The 16,235-nt window shown below is 56.5% G+C and overlaps 1 protein-coding gene across 1 annotated transcript in view; it reads left to right on the top strand.

Annotated features, from left to right (window-relative positions):
- Positions 1 to 201: 201 nt before the first annotated feature.
- Cdh4 (cadherin 4) overlaps positions 202 to 16,235 on the top strand; it is a 348,119-nt gene continuing 332,085 nt past the window's right edge. The window contains exons 1-2 of the mRNA XM_077109098.1: positions 202 to 258; positions 2,454 to 2,562. Of these exons, the coding sequence (XP_076965213.1) occupies positions 202 to 258; positions 2,454 to 2,562 (166 nt within the window). The remainder of the gene's footprint in view (positions 259 to 2,453; positions 2,563 to 16,235) is intronic.

A 16,235-nucleotide genomic window follows, 5' to 3' on the forward strand; every position in this document is an offset into this window, starting at 1 on the left:
AGGCCGGCGGACGCAGCGGCCCGAGGGAGCGCGCCGCCGGCCGGTCTTGGCCTGGCTCCCGGAGCCGGGGCGGCGAGCGCGGCGGGCGCAGCGGGGCCGGAGCTCCGGCCGGCGCGGGCGGAGGCGGCCATCGGGCGGCGGCGGGGACCGGGCTCTGGGCGCCGGGCACCGTGCGGGCGCCGGGGCGGCGCGGCGGGGAAGATGACCGCGGGCTCCGGCGTGCTCCTGGTGCTGCTCTCGCTCTCCGGCGCGCTCCGGGTAAGTTGCCGCCCCCCGCCCGGCGGCTCGCGAGCAGGGGCAGCGCGGGCCCGGCCCGGGAGCCGGCGGGGCGCGCACCGGTCCGGCGGGTTCTCCCGGGCTCCCCGGCCAGCGCCGGGCGTCCGCGCCGCGCACACCTCTGCATCCCCGGCACCCGCGCTCCGCTCAGCCGCCTGCGGTCGGCGGAACGGGGAGCCACGGAGCAGCGGGGAGCGGCGGTGCTGAGCGGGCTGGGAGTGCGGCGGGTGGGAGCCAGGGATCCCTGCCCGCACCGGAACCCGCCGAGCATCCCTCGGCCGCCCCAAACCGCGGCCACTGCCCGGAGCTCGGCTCGTCCGCTCCGGGGCAGGCTGCCCGCTGGCGGAGCCGGCGCGCCCTCCATCGCCCGAGAGCCACGCGCCTCCGGAGTTGGCGAGCCCAGCTCGGGCCAGGGCTGTAGGCGTGGGGAGCCAGGTGGCAGGGGCCGGGGATCCAGGGCTGGAGGCGCCGAGGCTGATCCTCCTGCCCGGGGATGGGGTCCGCAGCGCAGCACCGCCTCGGTCCTGTGGATGCCGGCGGGACCGTCTCTGATGGGTATCCAGTGTAACGCCAGGCACCTTAGCCGCCGAGTCCCCAGCGCAGGCTGGAGTCCCACTGTCTGGCGGGGTCCTCGCGACTTGGAGAGGCGCCGGGAATCCTGGCACCGGCAGGCGCAGGGCTGCACTGCGCCCGGGAGAGCGAGCCGGGCGCCTGCCTTCTTCCTGTGGAACTCCGCTGCCCGGTCCCCAGCCCGGCTCTGCGCCCGAGGAGGTGCAGGGCCCGTAGGGGCGGTGTGTGCGGCGGCTCCAGGGGCGCCCCTGGGCGGAGGCAGAGGGGCTGCAGGAGTCGCAGGAACCCCCTCTCGTGGCCGATCGGCCTCGCTGCCTCCTCCCGGGCTTCGCTGTCTTCACCTCGGAAACGAACCATCGTGGCGACCGGAGGCCCGATCGGAGACCGCGGGGTGTTGCGGGGTGTTCCGGGGTGCCCTGGGCACACGCCCCCGGGGGATTGAAACTTTCCGGGACGAGTTTCGCCACCCCCACCCCCACCCGGGTTGCGTGTGTTATTCGGAGCTTCCTTCCCTAGGAATGGAGCCGTGGTTTGGAGCTTTTTCCAAGAAAAGACCAGGCTCCCCACCTTCACTCCCCTCGGTGCTTTGGGGGGTAAGGGTGTCCGCATCTGGGGCCAGTGTCGGGAGCATAGCTCGGGCCAGGGGAAGCCTCTGGAGCCCAAGCCCCAGCAGCAGCGGTGACGCGCGGGGCTGGAGGAGGCAGCCAGCAGGGAGGCGGTTTTGCTCCATAGGCTCTGCGGGTTGCAGCCTCCGCCTTGGGCTTCCTGATCTCGCCCAGGAGCAGGGCTGGCTTCGTGCAGTTGCACACATTGCCTCTGCTTTACCCGCTGCAGCTGAGAGGGGCCCTGTGGCCATCCTGCCCTGCCCTGCCCTGCTGTCTTACTGCCTTGGGCTCTAGACTTCTAGAGGAGTTAGCTGCCCAGGACAGGACACACGCCCTTCCTAGTCATTTAGGGGAGTCCACCTGGTGGGGCTCAAGATGGGGGGAGTGTGAACAAGGGGCCGTGGATGAGAAGGGGAGGGCCTGAGGATGGAAGCAGCCCCTCCCTGCCCTACTTACCACCTCTGCCCAGCTCCAGCTGGGCTGCTCCTGGCCCCATATCATCCATTCCTGGGAAATTCCCTTTCTTGCTCTTTCCCCCTTCTCCCACATCCCCTGTGGCAGGCAGAGGGGAGATGTAGGTGTCCCCTCCTACCTAAAGCCAGAGGACTGGAGCTGAAGGCCTCACCCTGGCCTGGCCCCCTGTGCCTTACGGGCTGATCCTGTCAGCTGCCTGTGGACATTTCTCTGCTGTCTTCCTCTTGCCATGTGCCCATAAGGCCTGGCAGGTCCCCAGCTAACTGTCAGTAGGCCCTTTGCTCCTGCCTGAGCTAGGGATGATTCTTCCAATCCAGGATCCTTAAGTCCCCAGATAGTAGAGAATCAGGAATCACCTCTGGGTGGAGTCTGTGGCTTCTCAGTATTTCTCAGCCAAAGACCTGCGTTTTACGCATCCACCCCACCCCACGCCACCACCACTACCACCACCATCACCACCATTAAATGTTGGTTAGGCTGCATTCTGTGAACTTAATTCTGTTCAATGTGTCTCCTCTGTCTTCTCAGGCCCATGAGGATCTCACAGCCAGGGAGACCTGCAAGGCTGGATTCTCAGAAGAAGGTTACACGGCATTAATCTCCCCAGATATTCTGCAAGGAGAGAGGCTGCTCAAAGGTAGGGCAGGGCGCGGAGGGTGGAAGCTGGTGGCCTTTGAGCTGTGCGCTGGGAAGGTCACTTAGGCAGAAGAGGCCAGGCCTGGCTGGTCTTGGTGCCTGGCTGCTGCAGGTGGTGGTTGCCCGGTCCATGAGGTGTGAATTGGTCAAAGGCATTTTGCATCAAGGTGAATGATTCAGAATCCCTGTCATTTTTGAGTGAGGTGAATCATTTCCTGGGCAACAAATTGGAATTTGGATGTAACGTCACCCAAATAATGTGCAGAGAGAGACTTTCTTACCAAGTATTTTTATGTATGAAATTCTGGATTCTTAAATTATCCCTGCTCTGAAATGCATGATAAAGCAGACGATGTTGTTGGAAATGCGGTAAATAAGCCCACAGACGTTCTGTTCACAAATGTGGCATTCGTTTTCATTACTGCCCCACTGACAACACGGAAACACACACGCAGGAGGGAACTACCAATTAGCTTTGTCGTAATTGCAGGATCATGTCCACATTTGTGACGGGCGCACGGGAGGCAGCTCAAGAACCCACGCGACAATAGATCATGCTGTACATCGATCTGTTTCTTTTTTAAGACAAACTAATTAAACTTTATATTTGCATAGGAGGGGAAATAAATCAGTTCTTGCTTTCCTGAGGTTTCAGAGTTAGGCTAGGAGCACCTTGGCCAGAAAGCGCCCCTCTTGGTCTCAGTGTCTCAGAAGTGGCAGCCTTTGAGCTGACTTCAGAGTTTTTTAGGGAGGGGCAGACTTGATCAAGTGTCAAGGCTGAATTTCAACGTTCACACTAAACCACTCCTCAGCTGTTGACTGCTCCCCATTTTGCTGGAGAGAGGGTGGCAATGCCTGCGTGTGTGCACAGTGGTGTGTGTACTCACACACACAGTGGGGCGATATTTCTATCCACATCCTTCCAGACCCAGCCTGTTGACTTCCTTATTTGTGCCTGGTTATGTAAATCAGGCTTGTATTCGCACCAACTGTAACTATGAACCTTTATTATTTATTTATTTATTTATTTATATGAGGTGCTGAAAATCGAACCCAGTGCCTCCCACATTTACACATGCCAGGCAGGCGCTCTACCACTGAGCCACGGCTCCGGCCCCCCAAGCATAACTTTTCCTACTTATGTTTTGATTTTCCGTTTGTGATACCATTAACTCTCATTGTCTATGAAACATAGTCCAGGCAGCCTGCCCCCAGGAGCAGAATGGACTCGCTGTCTCAGAAGTGTGCGGGGAAGGTGTTTTCAAGAGATGCTCCCTCAGTCTGCCTGTGTGTCATTTTGGAGTTTTCCAGCACGGGCATCTCTCAGGGTCCTTTGGCTGACTGAGATCCCTGTGGGCTGGCAGAAGGGGCCGGGGTGCCCTGGCACGTTGTGTGCCTGCCACACAAAACAGGTGGCGTTCTCTGCCCAGCTGTGGGTGCCTCCTGGACACCTCTGCTGAGTCGAGACTGTCACCTTGGGCCTCTGGCACACAGGGCTAAGCACGACAAGATCTTGGGCTGGTCAGGTAGGCCTGCTGTGACAGAAGAGTGTGGCAGGCCCTCTTGCTTGCCAGGAGGCGGTCCCCATGGGCGTGTGGGCATCCTGGCCACACTCTGCTCTGCTCTCGGTGGCTGTGGTGGGGAAGCTGGATGGCTGGACAGATGTTGCCTGGCACCTGGGTGCCCACGGTGTTCACCTAGTTCTGGGTGAAGGCAGACCGGTTTGTGGCCCTTGTGGATAGGCAGCTCATTTTCTAAGCCCTTCTTATCCCTGAGAAGCGGCCTGGCCCAGCCTGGGGCCTTCCCCACCCAGCTCAGCTCCTCCTGTGCCTGGGCACCACCCTTTCCTGTTTCTTCCCTTTGCTTTTCTTAAGGTGTCACATCTCAGGAGCAGAGAGTTGTTTTTAAGGAAGACTTAGAAGTAATTTCACACATATGGAGACAGAAGCTAAAACTGCAATACACGCAAGCCAGGACACGTAAACCTTCCTGTGTGTGTGGAAAACTTTGCAACTGCAAGAACACAGCAGAGATGGATGTGTCAAAAATAAATGAGAGGCAGTGTTCCTGTCGTTCTGGTAGGAGTCGCAGTAAATAGATAACGGCTGCTTATAAGTGAGCTATTCCAACAGAGAGAACTTAACCTTAATTTGACAAGCAAAGCTTCGTAGAGCCCGCGCTTTATTGTAAGTTCGCCATAAGCTGCTAACGACCACTCCGTGGCTCCCTCTCTCTGCCTGAGTCAGCTCCCCAGCAGCCCCAAACACACACTTTCCGGCAAGAGCGATTTGTTACACAGTAATTAACTTGTTTATGATAAATGGATGGAAGAAATGTCGTGGCATTTTGTTTTATGTCTAAATGAAAAGCATTTGCATTCTAAAAATTTCATGCTAATTAGGCTTAAAATAGTTTCCCCCAATAGGGTAACAAATACTATGTATTGAGAACCTTTGGAGGAGCAGAGCGGCTCGGTGTGGAGAGCCGGGTGCCGCTCGGCTGGTCTGCAGCGTCCTCGGTCCCCACAGCCGTGTTCCCTGCCTGCTTTTACTGGAGCGCACTGGCATGTGGTCGCGCATACCTTGCCCGTGGTCATGTTTTGGGGTAGTTCACTTTGGCCGTGGTCATTGTGGTCACTGTGGTCACTGTGGTCACTGGCTGGAATGGGTGGTAACACCTGAGCTGGGTGGGTAAGCTGTCCTCCTGGGCCATGCCCCACTTCAGGCCGAGCAACTGCTCAGCTGGTGTCTTTTTCTCTGTGTTAATAATTAATGGTCAGCCTGGCCTGAGCTGCGGCCCTCCAGCTGCCCTGCAGAGCTCTGGACAGCACAGCAGCTTCACAGCGGGGCCTGTGGGGGCAGTGGAGGCCTCGAGGGTCACTCCCCTTGATGCTGGAGGGACAGTGACAGGTGAGAGGGGCACGCTACTGAGGGGCAGAGGGCCGTGCATTACCTGAGGGCGGTGGGAACACTGTGGGTTCAGGTGGCGAGGAGAAAGGGTCCTGCTTTAATGACGAATCTAGTCCCCATCTGCTTAGGACCCTCCTGGGTCCCTTACACCACGCTCTGCTTCCTCCTCAGAGAACGTACATTATCCAGACAGTCGTCTCTCTTAAACTGTAGGGGTCACAAAGGCAGGAGCCCCATCATTTCTTGTTTACCATTTATATCATTTCAGGATATTCTTATCCAATAGGATAAAACCCAATAGCAGAATCTTAATAAATAGGGATTAATTTTTCTCACTTTACAGTAAGTGCAGAGACATGGTCAAGGGTGGGAACAGTAGATCAGTAATGTCATTACAACCGTAATATTCTCCATTCTTACCATTCTACCACATTTGGCTTCTCATTTTATTGCCTCATCATTACAAACTAGCTGCTGTGGCTCCACATTTGTATCTGAGTTCCGAGCAGATGAAGAAGGGAATGGTAGCGCTGCATTTCTTACCTGTATGAAGAAAGCAAAAGCTTTCAGCCTCCCTGCAGAGGTTCTCATTGGCTGGAACTAGGTCACATGTCACTAGCTGAATGAGGCAGGGAGCCTGGGAGGACAGAGAATCGCGGTCATGTTTGACTTAGACCCATGATAATCCATCACCTTATTAATGAGCAAAGTGCTTGACACGATTGCATTTTGCTTTAGGAAGGAAGAAGGGACGGGAGGTGCCAGGTGACAGCCTCCCTGGCTTCAGCAGCATGCCTGACTTCAGACCGGCAGCGGCTGAAGGAGTGACTCTCATGCATGTGCTGGGGACAGAGGGGCCGGAGCCCAGCAGGTCACCCAGATCATGGTCTTCGCCTCTCTGCCAGGGTGTCGCCCCGCCCCTGACGACCAGCTTGACCGCCTCGCTGACAGTGGAAGGCCAGGCGCGTGGAGGGACAGGAGCCCGGCGCAGGTGCAGTCCTGTCAGAGGAAGTGACACGCCCTCCCGATTCTGTGTCCTGTGCTCTCAGCAGAGAGGACTGCTGGGAGGGTTTAGATCAGGGGCCTACCACGCTCCACCGCCTGGCCTCCTAGACCCTACCAGCTGCCCTCCAGGTCCACTCTCTGCCTCTCCTGTGCTGACCCGTGAGGCTGGCCCTGGGCCCACACAGGCTGAGCCTCCAGTCGCCTTAGGAGGGGCCGTGTGCCTCCTCTGGTCAGTGGTATCTGGTCTCGTTGGCCCACGGGGGGTCAGGCTCTGGGAAAGCTGGGCTCTTCCTCCTGATAGAAAGGAGGAGGCTCAGTGGGCCCTGCCCCCCCACTTGTCCTCCTCCTGGAGCTTGATGTCGGGGGCAGCGGCATTTGTGGCTGAGAAGGGTGGGGAAGACCCAGCCCCAGGTGGTGTCCCTGCACACTCACAGCCCTGCACAGTGTCTCCTGGGAGTGAGTCGAGCTCGTCCCCTGCAGCCACACGCCTCCCCAGCTCAGGGGGAGGGTAGCTCCCTCCGGGCCCCCTGCATCCTGTGGCCGTGGGTCCCCATCTCGCCCGGCGGATCTGAGAACCCACCGAGGACGTTCTAGGTGTTTGTCAAGCGAGTGAAATGAATATTCACCACTGAGATGCTGCTGCGGCCAGAGTTCCCTGAGCGCTCACTGTCTCAGGCCAGGGCCGTCTCCCTGAGCCACCCGGAGTGTGGCCCTGTGCCTGTCCTCACCACCCTGGGGCTTTGCCTGTCCACGCTGTCCACTCTTCCAGCAGGAGAGCTAAGGCCAGGCAGGTCTCAGCCCTGGAGGTTGGACTAGCTCTGAGCAGGTCTCCTGCTCCAGCAGCCACTGCAGGGGTCTTCCTGAGCCTGCAGACCCCACTGCCCCTGCCCTGGGGTCTCCCAAGCAGCATCCAGAGCAGATGGTGGACCTCTGTGCCTCTTTGGTCACCTTGAGGGACAGTCTTGGCCAGCCGGGGGCCACTGTGGTGGGCTTTCAGCAGCGTCCCTGTTGCAGCTGGGCTGGTCCTGGGGTTAAGGGGTTGGGTGGGAGGTGAGGGGACACGGTGGGAAAGCAGAAGCTGGAGCCTGCTTGCTGGCCGCAGTCACCTAGAGGTCCCAGGAGCCGCGTCTGAGAACAAAACAGTGAACCGCGCTGCCCTTTGCACCCTGCTAGCTCAGACCTGCTTGCAGCTGTGTCCAGCTGCTCTGTCCTGCCGCCCAAGTGAAGTGCCTCATGGCCTCGCTGTACATAGGGACAGTCACCTGCATTCTGCACCCTGAATGAGGATTCTGAGCCTGGAGTCTCTGTCCTCTGCCCTCTGTGACTGCCCTGCACTGGACGGCGTCCCTCTGATGGGCAGTGCGAGTTACAGAGGTGGACATGGGTGCTCCCCGCCGCTGTGACTTGAAAAGGAGTTAGGCTTCCTGTTTGGGGACGTGTTCCAGTTGAATCTCGGGGGAGGGAGCTGAGCAGGGTGGGGCCGGCTGTCCTGACTCTCGCTGCTGACCAGCCCCACACGCAGCACCCCCTTCAGCCTTCACTAAAGCCCTTCTGGAGGCAAGACGGGCCCCTTGTTGGGGCTCAGAAGCTGGCGATCAGTGAGGACCAGAGTGGCCCAGTGTGCGGATTGCCTGCCCCGTCCTCGGCCCCTCCTCCTGTGAGCTCATTCCAAGTCTCCTGGGTCACTTCAGGTGACTTCAGAGAACTGCAGCCACCGACAGACAGGAGGCTCTGATGTCCAAGGCCACAGTCCTGCCATCAGCAGTGACCAGTGCTCAGTCCTGCTGATTGTCTCTCAGCTCAGAGACCAGAGCAAATGAATCCTGTGAGTCAGAAGCCCCCAGCCACAATTGCTGGTGTCCCAGGGCCTCTCTGAGATGGGTCCACACTCTGTGGACACTGGGGGTTTGCCAGCCAGGCCTGGGACTCTGTGATGCCAGGACTTCCCTCTTCTGGTCATGCAGCGGACAAGACTTTCAGACTGCGCAGTGCTGGGGACGGTGCAAGGAAAGACCCCAATGAAGGGCCCAGCTCAGGAAGCCCCTTTGCAGGAGCTGGGTTTCTGCCCAGGACCATCACCATGGTGCCCTGTGCCTGGGGCGCCCGGGACCTTGGAGAGGCAGATTTCAGGCCACACGGGGCTCTCTCGCATGGTTACCTGAGAGGACACTGGTGAGAAGTTTCCTGGTGTCTCCAAGTGTGTGGAGGGCCTCCTGTCCCAGGTTCATGGAAAGGCCTGGAAGCTGGGTCCCTCCAGGACCCACGTGGCTTCCTCTGGCCCCACCGTCCTCAGACACCATGAACCCTCTCTGTGCCCACATCTCTGGGTGACCTCCCGCTCTGACTGAGCCGTGCTGGAGTCTGGCGTCAGCTACCAAGACCTGCAGATTCTCTGTTTCAGAATCAGTGATTTTCTAATTCTACCCTGCAGGGTTGTTTCTTCTTCTTCTTTTTAATCACAATGAAATTCATACTACAGTTTAAATGAAGTATATTTGGTACGTAGTTACCTCTAGTGTTTGCTTCGTGATATTAATTTCAAAATGTGGAAATTTTGTGAATTCTCTCAGGCAGCAAATGGATGTGGGTTAAAATTAAGGAGAAGGCTCCCTCCCTCTCCTTCCTCCTCCCTCCTTCCCCCTCCCTCCTTCCCCCTCCCTCCTTCCCCCTCCCTCCTTCCCCCTCCCTCCTTCCCCCTCCCTCCTTCCTCCTCCCTCCTTCCTCCTCCCTCCTTCCTCCTCCCTCCTTCCTCCTCTCTCCTTCCCCTTCCCCCTCCCTCTGCTTCTCCTTCCCCTTCCCCCTCCCTCTCCTTCCCCTCCCTCCTTCCTCCTCCCTCCTTCCTCCTCCCTCTTTCCTCCTCTCTCCTTCCCCTTCCCTCTCCCTCTCCTTCTTCTCCCCCTTCCCCCTCCCTCTCCTTCCTCCTCCCTCCTTCCTCCTCCCTCTTCCTCCTCCCTCTTCCCTCCTTCCTCCTCTCTCCTTCCCCCTCCCTCTCCCTCCCTCCCCTCCCTCCTTTCCCCTCCCTCTCCCTCCCTCCCCTCCCTCCTTCCTTCCTCTCTGTCTCCTTCTCCCTCCACCCTTCTTTCCTCTGCCCTCCCTCCCTCTCTCCTTGCCTTTATTTTTTTCTTTGAAAATATGGTTAAATAAATGCCAGAACTAATCCCAGGCGGAGAGCGAGCAAGCCAGCATTCACCAAGGACCTGTTTTCCTCCCAGTGAATTCCACCATTAAACAGGCCTTAAGCTGAGCGAAGTGTCTTCCCATCAAGGACAATAAAGTTCTCCCGAGCGTGTTCTTGTCCACCCCGAGTCCCCAGAGGGCTCTGCAGTGGTCACCAGCTGGGCTGATCTTCCGCCAGAGGATGCGGGCACATTTCTGCCCAGGCTCCAGGCTGCCCTCTTCTGGCGCCCTCCAGTACTGCTCCTCCCCACTGGCCAGGCAGTCCTCTTTGGTCTTAATCAAAAGAGAACAAAGCAAAAGGCCCTATTGATTCTCCTTGACCAGTTTGTACTTCCAAAGCCATTTTCTTCCAATGCCGTCAGGGGGCGGAGCTGGTGCTTTGGGGACTTAGCTGTATCGTGATGTGTCCTGAAGTATAATGCTTCCACGATGCCTGCCCCAGGTCAGGTGTGGCATGGAAGGGCAGGTCTGAGTGACTGGGTCCCCACTGTGTTCTCCGGGGAGAGATCTGCTTAGTTTGCAGACTGTGTGTTCCTACTGTGGTAAGACCCACCAAACCCTAGCAATTTAACAGCACAAACTTGTCATCTTGCAGTGCTGGTGTCAGGAGGTGGAAACGCACCTTGCTGGCCTGAATCAAGTGTCCTGTGGGCGGGGCTGGTTCTGTGGGAGGCTGCGGGCTGAGGCGCCTGCTTCCCTAGCTCAGGGCCCGCCTTCCATCTCAGGCCAGCTCTGCAGCATCTCGCCACTCTTTCCTCTTCCACTTAAGAATCTCTGATTGCCGGGGTCCGCCAGCGTCAGCCAGGATGACTTCCCGTCTCACGGTCCTCGATTTAGCCACATCTGCAGAGTCCCTGAAACACACAGCAGCATGCTCTGAGGCTCTGGGGGTAGGCTGGGATCCCCTCCAGGGTACCATTGTTCTGCCGATGGCATGTGTGTCTGATGGCGAGGTGGCCTGGTGGGGTGCGTGGTAGGGTCTGGCCTCTGTGCGTCGAGGACTTGGTGAGTATCCCACGCTCAGCAGTGAGAGCTGTGGTTCCCGAGCAGCCTCAGTGGCCTCTGGTGCCCCCACACTCCGCCCAGGAGCAGGGCCTCTCCCGTGAGGAGTGCCCAGAAGCTTCACTCCAGGCACAGCCTGTGCCGCTCTCATCCAGTCCTGCCTGGTTCAGAGCCCCCACCCCTGTGGGAGCCTCCTGCTTCACCCAGTGTCTGTAATTAGGACTCTGTGGGCTGCTGCTTCCCGCGGGGATGGGCCAAGGGAGAGGCTGAGGGGACCTCACCGGAGCCCACGGCAGACTCGACTGCCTGCTTGCCACTGGCCATGTTTGGATTCTCTGTTTCCTTGCTGACAGCGTGTGGGGATTTAGGAAGGATTAAGGTAAGCTTTCCGCGACAGATAAATATCCGCAGGGCCTGAGAGCGCCACCGCATGCCTGGTTCGTGGCAGGTGGTTCTCAGGAGCTCAGGCGCAAGTGATAGAGGTGTGCTCGACCTGGGATGGGGCCCTTTCCGTTTGGAATGTGACTTGACTGACTTACAGCCCCAGAGTGTCGGTGTGCAGGTGCCACATCCGTCTCAGGAGGGACCTGCTCCCGTTGCCTCTGATGCTTGGGGACGCGGCTCCCAGGCGCTCAGTTGTGTGGCTGCGATGGAGTCTGACCTGGAGAAACGCCGGAGGTTTGCTCTGCGTTTGTGTGAGCTGCCCAGGAGGAAGCATGGAGGCCATCTGTGTTGCTCTGCGTGGACAGTTAAGGAGGCCAGGTAGGCAAGTTCACCAGGGTTTGAAGCCCAGCCTCTGCCCACAGAAGGGCCAACAGAAGGCAGACCCTGGGCTACCATAGGAACAGAGAGGACTTGGCTGCAGGAGGCAGTTCCTAGTGGTGTTCACCCTCCCCCAGGCCTCGGTTTCCTTGCTGCAAAGCAAAGGGGTAGGAGTTTCCACTCTGGTCTGGGAACTGCCTGTCTGGAGGACTCTTGCTGAGCCTGGCAGGCTCCTGGGTCCTGTCCCAGAGCTACACTGTCCCGACCACTACAGTGAGATGGACAGTGGCCATTGAGAGATATTCTCCCTGTAGCCTCTGAAGTTGGCTGGATTTGGAGAAAGAGTCTTTGTAGATGCATTTAAGGATCTCAGGATGAGGTTGTCCTGGGTTAACTGGGTGTGCCCTAAATCTGGTGACAACTGTTCTCAGAAGATGAGACGTCGATGCCGGGGATGAGGTCTGTTCAACGGAGGCAGAGACCAGAGCAGCTGCAGACCCAGGGCACCTGGGGCCTCTCCAGCCTGTGGAGGGAGCATGGCCCTCCTGGGACCTTGGTTGCAGGCTTCTGCCTCCAAACTGCAGGAGGGCACATTTCTGTTATCGTAAGCCCCCAAGTCTGTGGTCACTTGTTACAGCAGCCATGGGGAACTAATCCACCCACTGAGTTGGAAATTCTGCCTATTAATCCATCTCCCAGGGAATCTGATATTCACGGAATCCTGAGGGCTTCAGGCTTAGAGGATTTTAAACTGCAGACTTCCGGGGTCAGCCTCCCGCGTGAGCGGCCGTTATCTGTGGAGGTGTCTGTCAGTGGTGCCTGGCTTCCTGAGGTGCAGAGCAGGCGACAGGATGCCCTGTGTTCAATCTCACCCAAACGGCAAATGAGGCGGGTTCGTGTCGTAATGTAGTATTTATGTTATGAAGTGTGACGCAGAACAACTTCACGGGAATTAAAATGTATATGCAGCATCTACTCTTGTGGTTTCCACCACGGTCAGATGGAACCTGAGCAGAGGATCACAAGGAGGTAGATTGTAAATGTTTCGTGAATCTGGGGACTGCCTTCCGAGAGGGATGCTCAGTGGCCACAGGGAAGTCTCCCCCCCTCTGCTGATGACTGCGGAGGCTCGCAGGGGCGCATTTGAGAGCATGCCTCCTCTCCCCCAAACTGCTTTACTGTAGAGATGCAAAAGCCACTGTGGCTGGCTGTGACTTGTTTCTGTGTTGGGCAGTTGTACTTGCAAATGGCCGTCTGCACCACCACCAGCAGGTTAGCACAGGCTCAGGGCAGGACTGAGAACCAAGGTTGAGGCCACACTCCTGGGTCTACTGATTGCTGCCCTACTCCTGGGTCTGTGGTGGACAAGGGAGCCCTGGGGACCTGCAGGGGGCTCCGCGTCGCACTCTGGTGTGGTGGCTGTGCGTCATGCAGCCTGCTGTCCCATCTTTCTGGGTTTGGTGGCTCCAGAGCTGGTGCTGGTATAGGAGTGGGCCTGGCCAGTTCAGATGGGCACCAGGATGCTGCAGGCCATCACCTCTCCAGCTGAAGCCCAAGGAGAGGCCCTGGGCCTGAGAGGGGGAAGCAGCCTGTTGGCCTGCCCTGGCCTGTGAGCGTAGACACCAGTCCTGCCCTCTGCCCCCTCCTCTCTGACTCCTGTGGGGTAGTCACCCCTCTCTGCACCTGACAACCGTGAATACCCAAGTCCCAGTGCTGGCCTAGTCTTCTGGAGGCTGTGAGAGTCCACTGCACCACCTCCCCGCAGCCCCACTGCCTTCCCGAGGGGTTGCCCCGTGCCCAGTAAGAGGGCACCCTTTGAGACTTGGGCCCTTTAATTTCCATTCCCCAGCAGCCCCGTCTGCTCCTGGCCCCTGGGACGGGCAGCATGTGGGCTGACCTTTGAGGCAGTAATTTCTCCATTAGGCAGTGGCTGCATTTGATGGGTTTTATGGCTTTGTTTGGGACTGTTCCCTCATTGGCCTTTACGTTCTGATGTGTGGCCAGGGACCTTTTGGCAAAGGCATGTTTTTAAAATTGAATAAATAAATTATGGAGTGACTTATTTAAAACCCCACAGGCCTGTGGGGAGAGGCAGCACACGAGTGCGTCACTGGCTGATTAACAGGGTCTTGGTGGGATTGGATCCTGTCCTGTGGCGTTTAATGCCCGAGCACTGACGGGCTGGTGGGGCTGGGCCAGGGTGCTCCAAGGCCCACGGGCACCCGACTGTCGGACGCTGGGCTTCTTCTTCAGGTTTTCGTGTTCTTTGCCACCTTCCCTCGGGTATAAGGAGGGAATGCACAACTTCCTTATCTAGCTCTTATATCCTAAGGCCAGTGAATTCCAGCGAGGGACTCGAGGCTATAAAATTGTGGCCAAAAGTCCAGAAAATCATAGAACTGATGCTGACTCGGTGAGAGAGGGGGTGGAGCGATGGCGTTCTCTTTTTCCACTCATTTCTCTTTGCAGTCCTGGAGTCTGAATCTGGGGCTTCCTGCTTGAGAGGCAAGCACCCCCCAAGAGAGCCACCCGCTTCCTTCCTTGCTTTCCTATTCTGGGTGGCTCGTCATTGGTGCCTCAGAGTCGTACAGATATTGGGGTTCTTCTGACATCACCACACAGGCGCTGCCTCCTCTTCCCCTCCTCCTCCTCACCCGGTTCCCCTAGTCTTCCTTTTATGTGTTTGTAGGTGTTATGACATTCATGCTGTAGGTAAAGGTGGGATTACTTGGCATGTTCATGTATGTACCCGGTACAGGTTGGTCAGCTCCATTCCACTGTCCTCTCTTTTCCCATCCCTCCACCTTCCCCTCAGTCTATTTCCTCTGCACTAAATGTCTTCCTTCCACTTTAAAAGGACTCCCGCTTTCCCCCTTTATTTTGGTCTAGTTTCCACAGATGAGAGAAAACGTTCAACCCTTGACCTTCTGAGTCTGCCAAGCCGTTTCTTTTAAATTTTGAGTCAGGGTCTCCCTACCTTGCCCAGGCTGGTTTTGAATTTGCAGTCCTCCTGCCTCAGCCTCCCGTGGGATTACAGGTGGGCACCACAGTGCCCAGCAACTTTTTGTCTTGAGTGAACTGGACAGTTTAAGGATTGATCCTCATGCAAGTGTAAGATATACTTCTATATGGGGCAAAATAGAGTCACATTCTTGAAAGGTTAATGGTTGGTAAACATCAATTTTCTACAATCCTGGCTAATAAAAATAGCTTATAAGACATAAAATGTCATGCTGCCAAAATTACAGGGGCCTTGGAAATCCATCTTGAAGTCTTGCATCCTTTGAAAATGGTCAGGGTATGTGAGAGCATTCAGTGTCTTTTCTTCAGAGTGGAGGGAGGTATCTGTGGGAGAGGTAGTGCTCTCAGAGCGGTGAAGGTGTTTTCTCTGGGGTATTTTTGCTTAAACACTTAGCACATCTCTGGATTTGTAGTCCTGGAAACTGAAGGTGCATTTACTGGGGAGCAGTATGGCCACCTGCATAAACCCAAACCATCCCTCTTGGTCTCCTGTATGACACTATGGAAGTGTTAAATGCCACGAACATAATATTCTCTAGAAACACTGCATTTAAAATATGATGGCGCAGGCAGACTTTGTGCAGCCTGTGATGTGAGAATGGGATTATCCTCACTTTTTAGATTGGAATTCACACACAAATAGGTTCCAGAACCTTCTGGGGTTTTAGAGAGAGAAGTAGGAGGTGGGAGGATGAGGATTCCATCTCAGCGCCACCACCTTCACTTCTCTACCTCGTTTGCTTTACTTGGAGTGCAGGGTGCGGTGGGTGGAGCACAGGCCCATGTTGCTGGAGGACATGCGGAGAGGCTGACTTAAAAACTAATTGCTCTCTGCATGCTAATATCCCATGCCCTTTGGGTACAGCATCTTTTGCTGTTCAACTGAGCTCATTGACAATGGAGATCCTTCTTTCTTAGTGATAGAAGATGGCCCTCTGCATCCAGCTTGCTGAATCAGTGCAATAGTGGGCCAGTGAGCTGTCTGTAATCTCTTTGTGAGCAGGATTAAATTACCCTGCAAACTGGCATGGAGCCACAGGCCATGACTCTGCTGTCTTGGAATATGAGGAGCCAGCCTGGAAGTTCACATGTCAGCATTTAAATGTCTTGAGTGAACTGATCCTCCCCTGGTCCTACAGTGGTGGTTCCCACCTGTCACCCTCATATGGAGCAGGAGGCCACGTGAGGGTTAAGGAAGAATTGGATTTTTCAGCACTATGAATCTGAAGGTTGTACCTGCCCCCTGGAACAAAGGAAAAGGAGCCACTAACGAGATGGTTCTGTCACAATGTGAGAGAATCTTGGTTTCATCTTTTCACAATTCAAAAATAAAAATGAATTGTGGAAGAGTTCTCCCCTCCGTGTGCCAAGGTCTGCTTTGGGGGCCAGGGAGGGCCGTGTACTGACCCACTTGTTTCATGCTTGCTGTGTTCAAATAAGGCAGTTAGTTCACTGAGCAAGAGGCCAGGCCAACTGAGGGGTGGGAACAGATGGGGAGTAAATGGGTGGGGAGCTGCCAGGGAGAGCCAGGCCAGAAGCACAAAGATGTTCTCATCCTGGGTTGGTTCCTTCTTTCACTTAAAGGTGTGTCATTAATAACTTCTCCTTGCTGCACAAAAGCAGCCCCAAAGAGAGTCCTCCCCAGGCTGGGCATCCAGTCCTCTTGGAAGCCTGAAGCTCTAGCCTGCTGGTGCTCAGGATTGCCAGAGACTTGCCCCATTGTTGCCTTCTAAAAGGAAGATTCTGGAGGAATATCATTCTCTGATGTGCACATAAAACGTCCTCCAGCAGCTTTCTA

The sequence above is a fragment of the Callospermophilus lateralis genome, chromosome 3 (assembly GCF_048772815.1).
Source record: "Callospermophilus lateralis isolate mCalLat2 chromosome 3, mCalLat2.hap1, whole genome shotgun sequence".
Lineage (NCBI taxonomy): Eukaryota > Metazoa > Chordata > Mammalia > Rodentia > Sciuridae > Callospermophilus > Callospermophilus lateralis.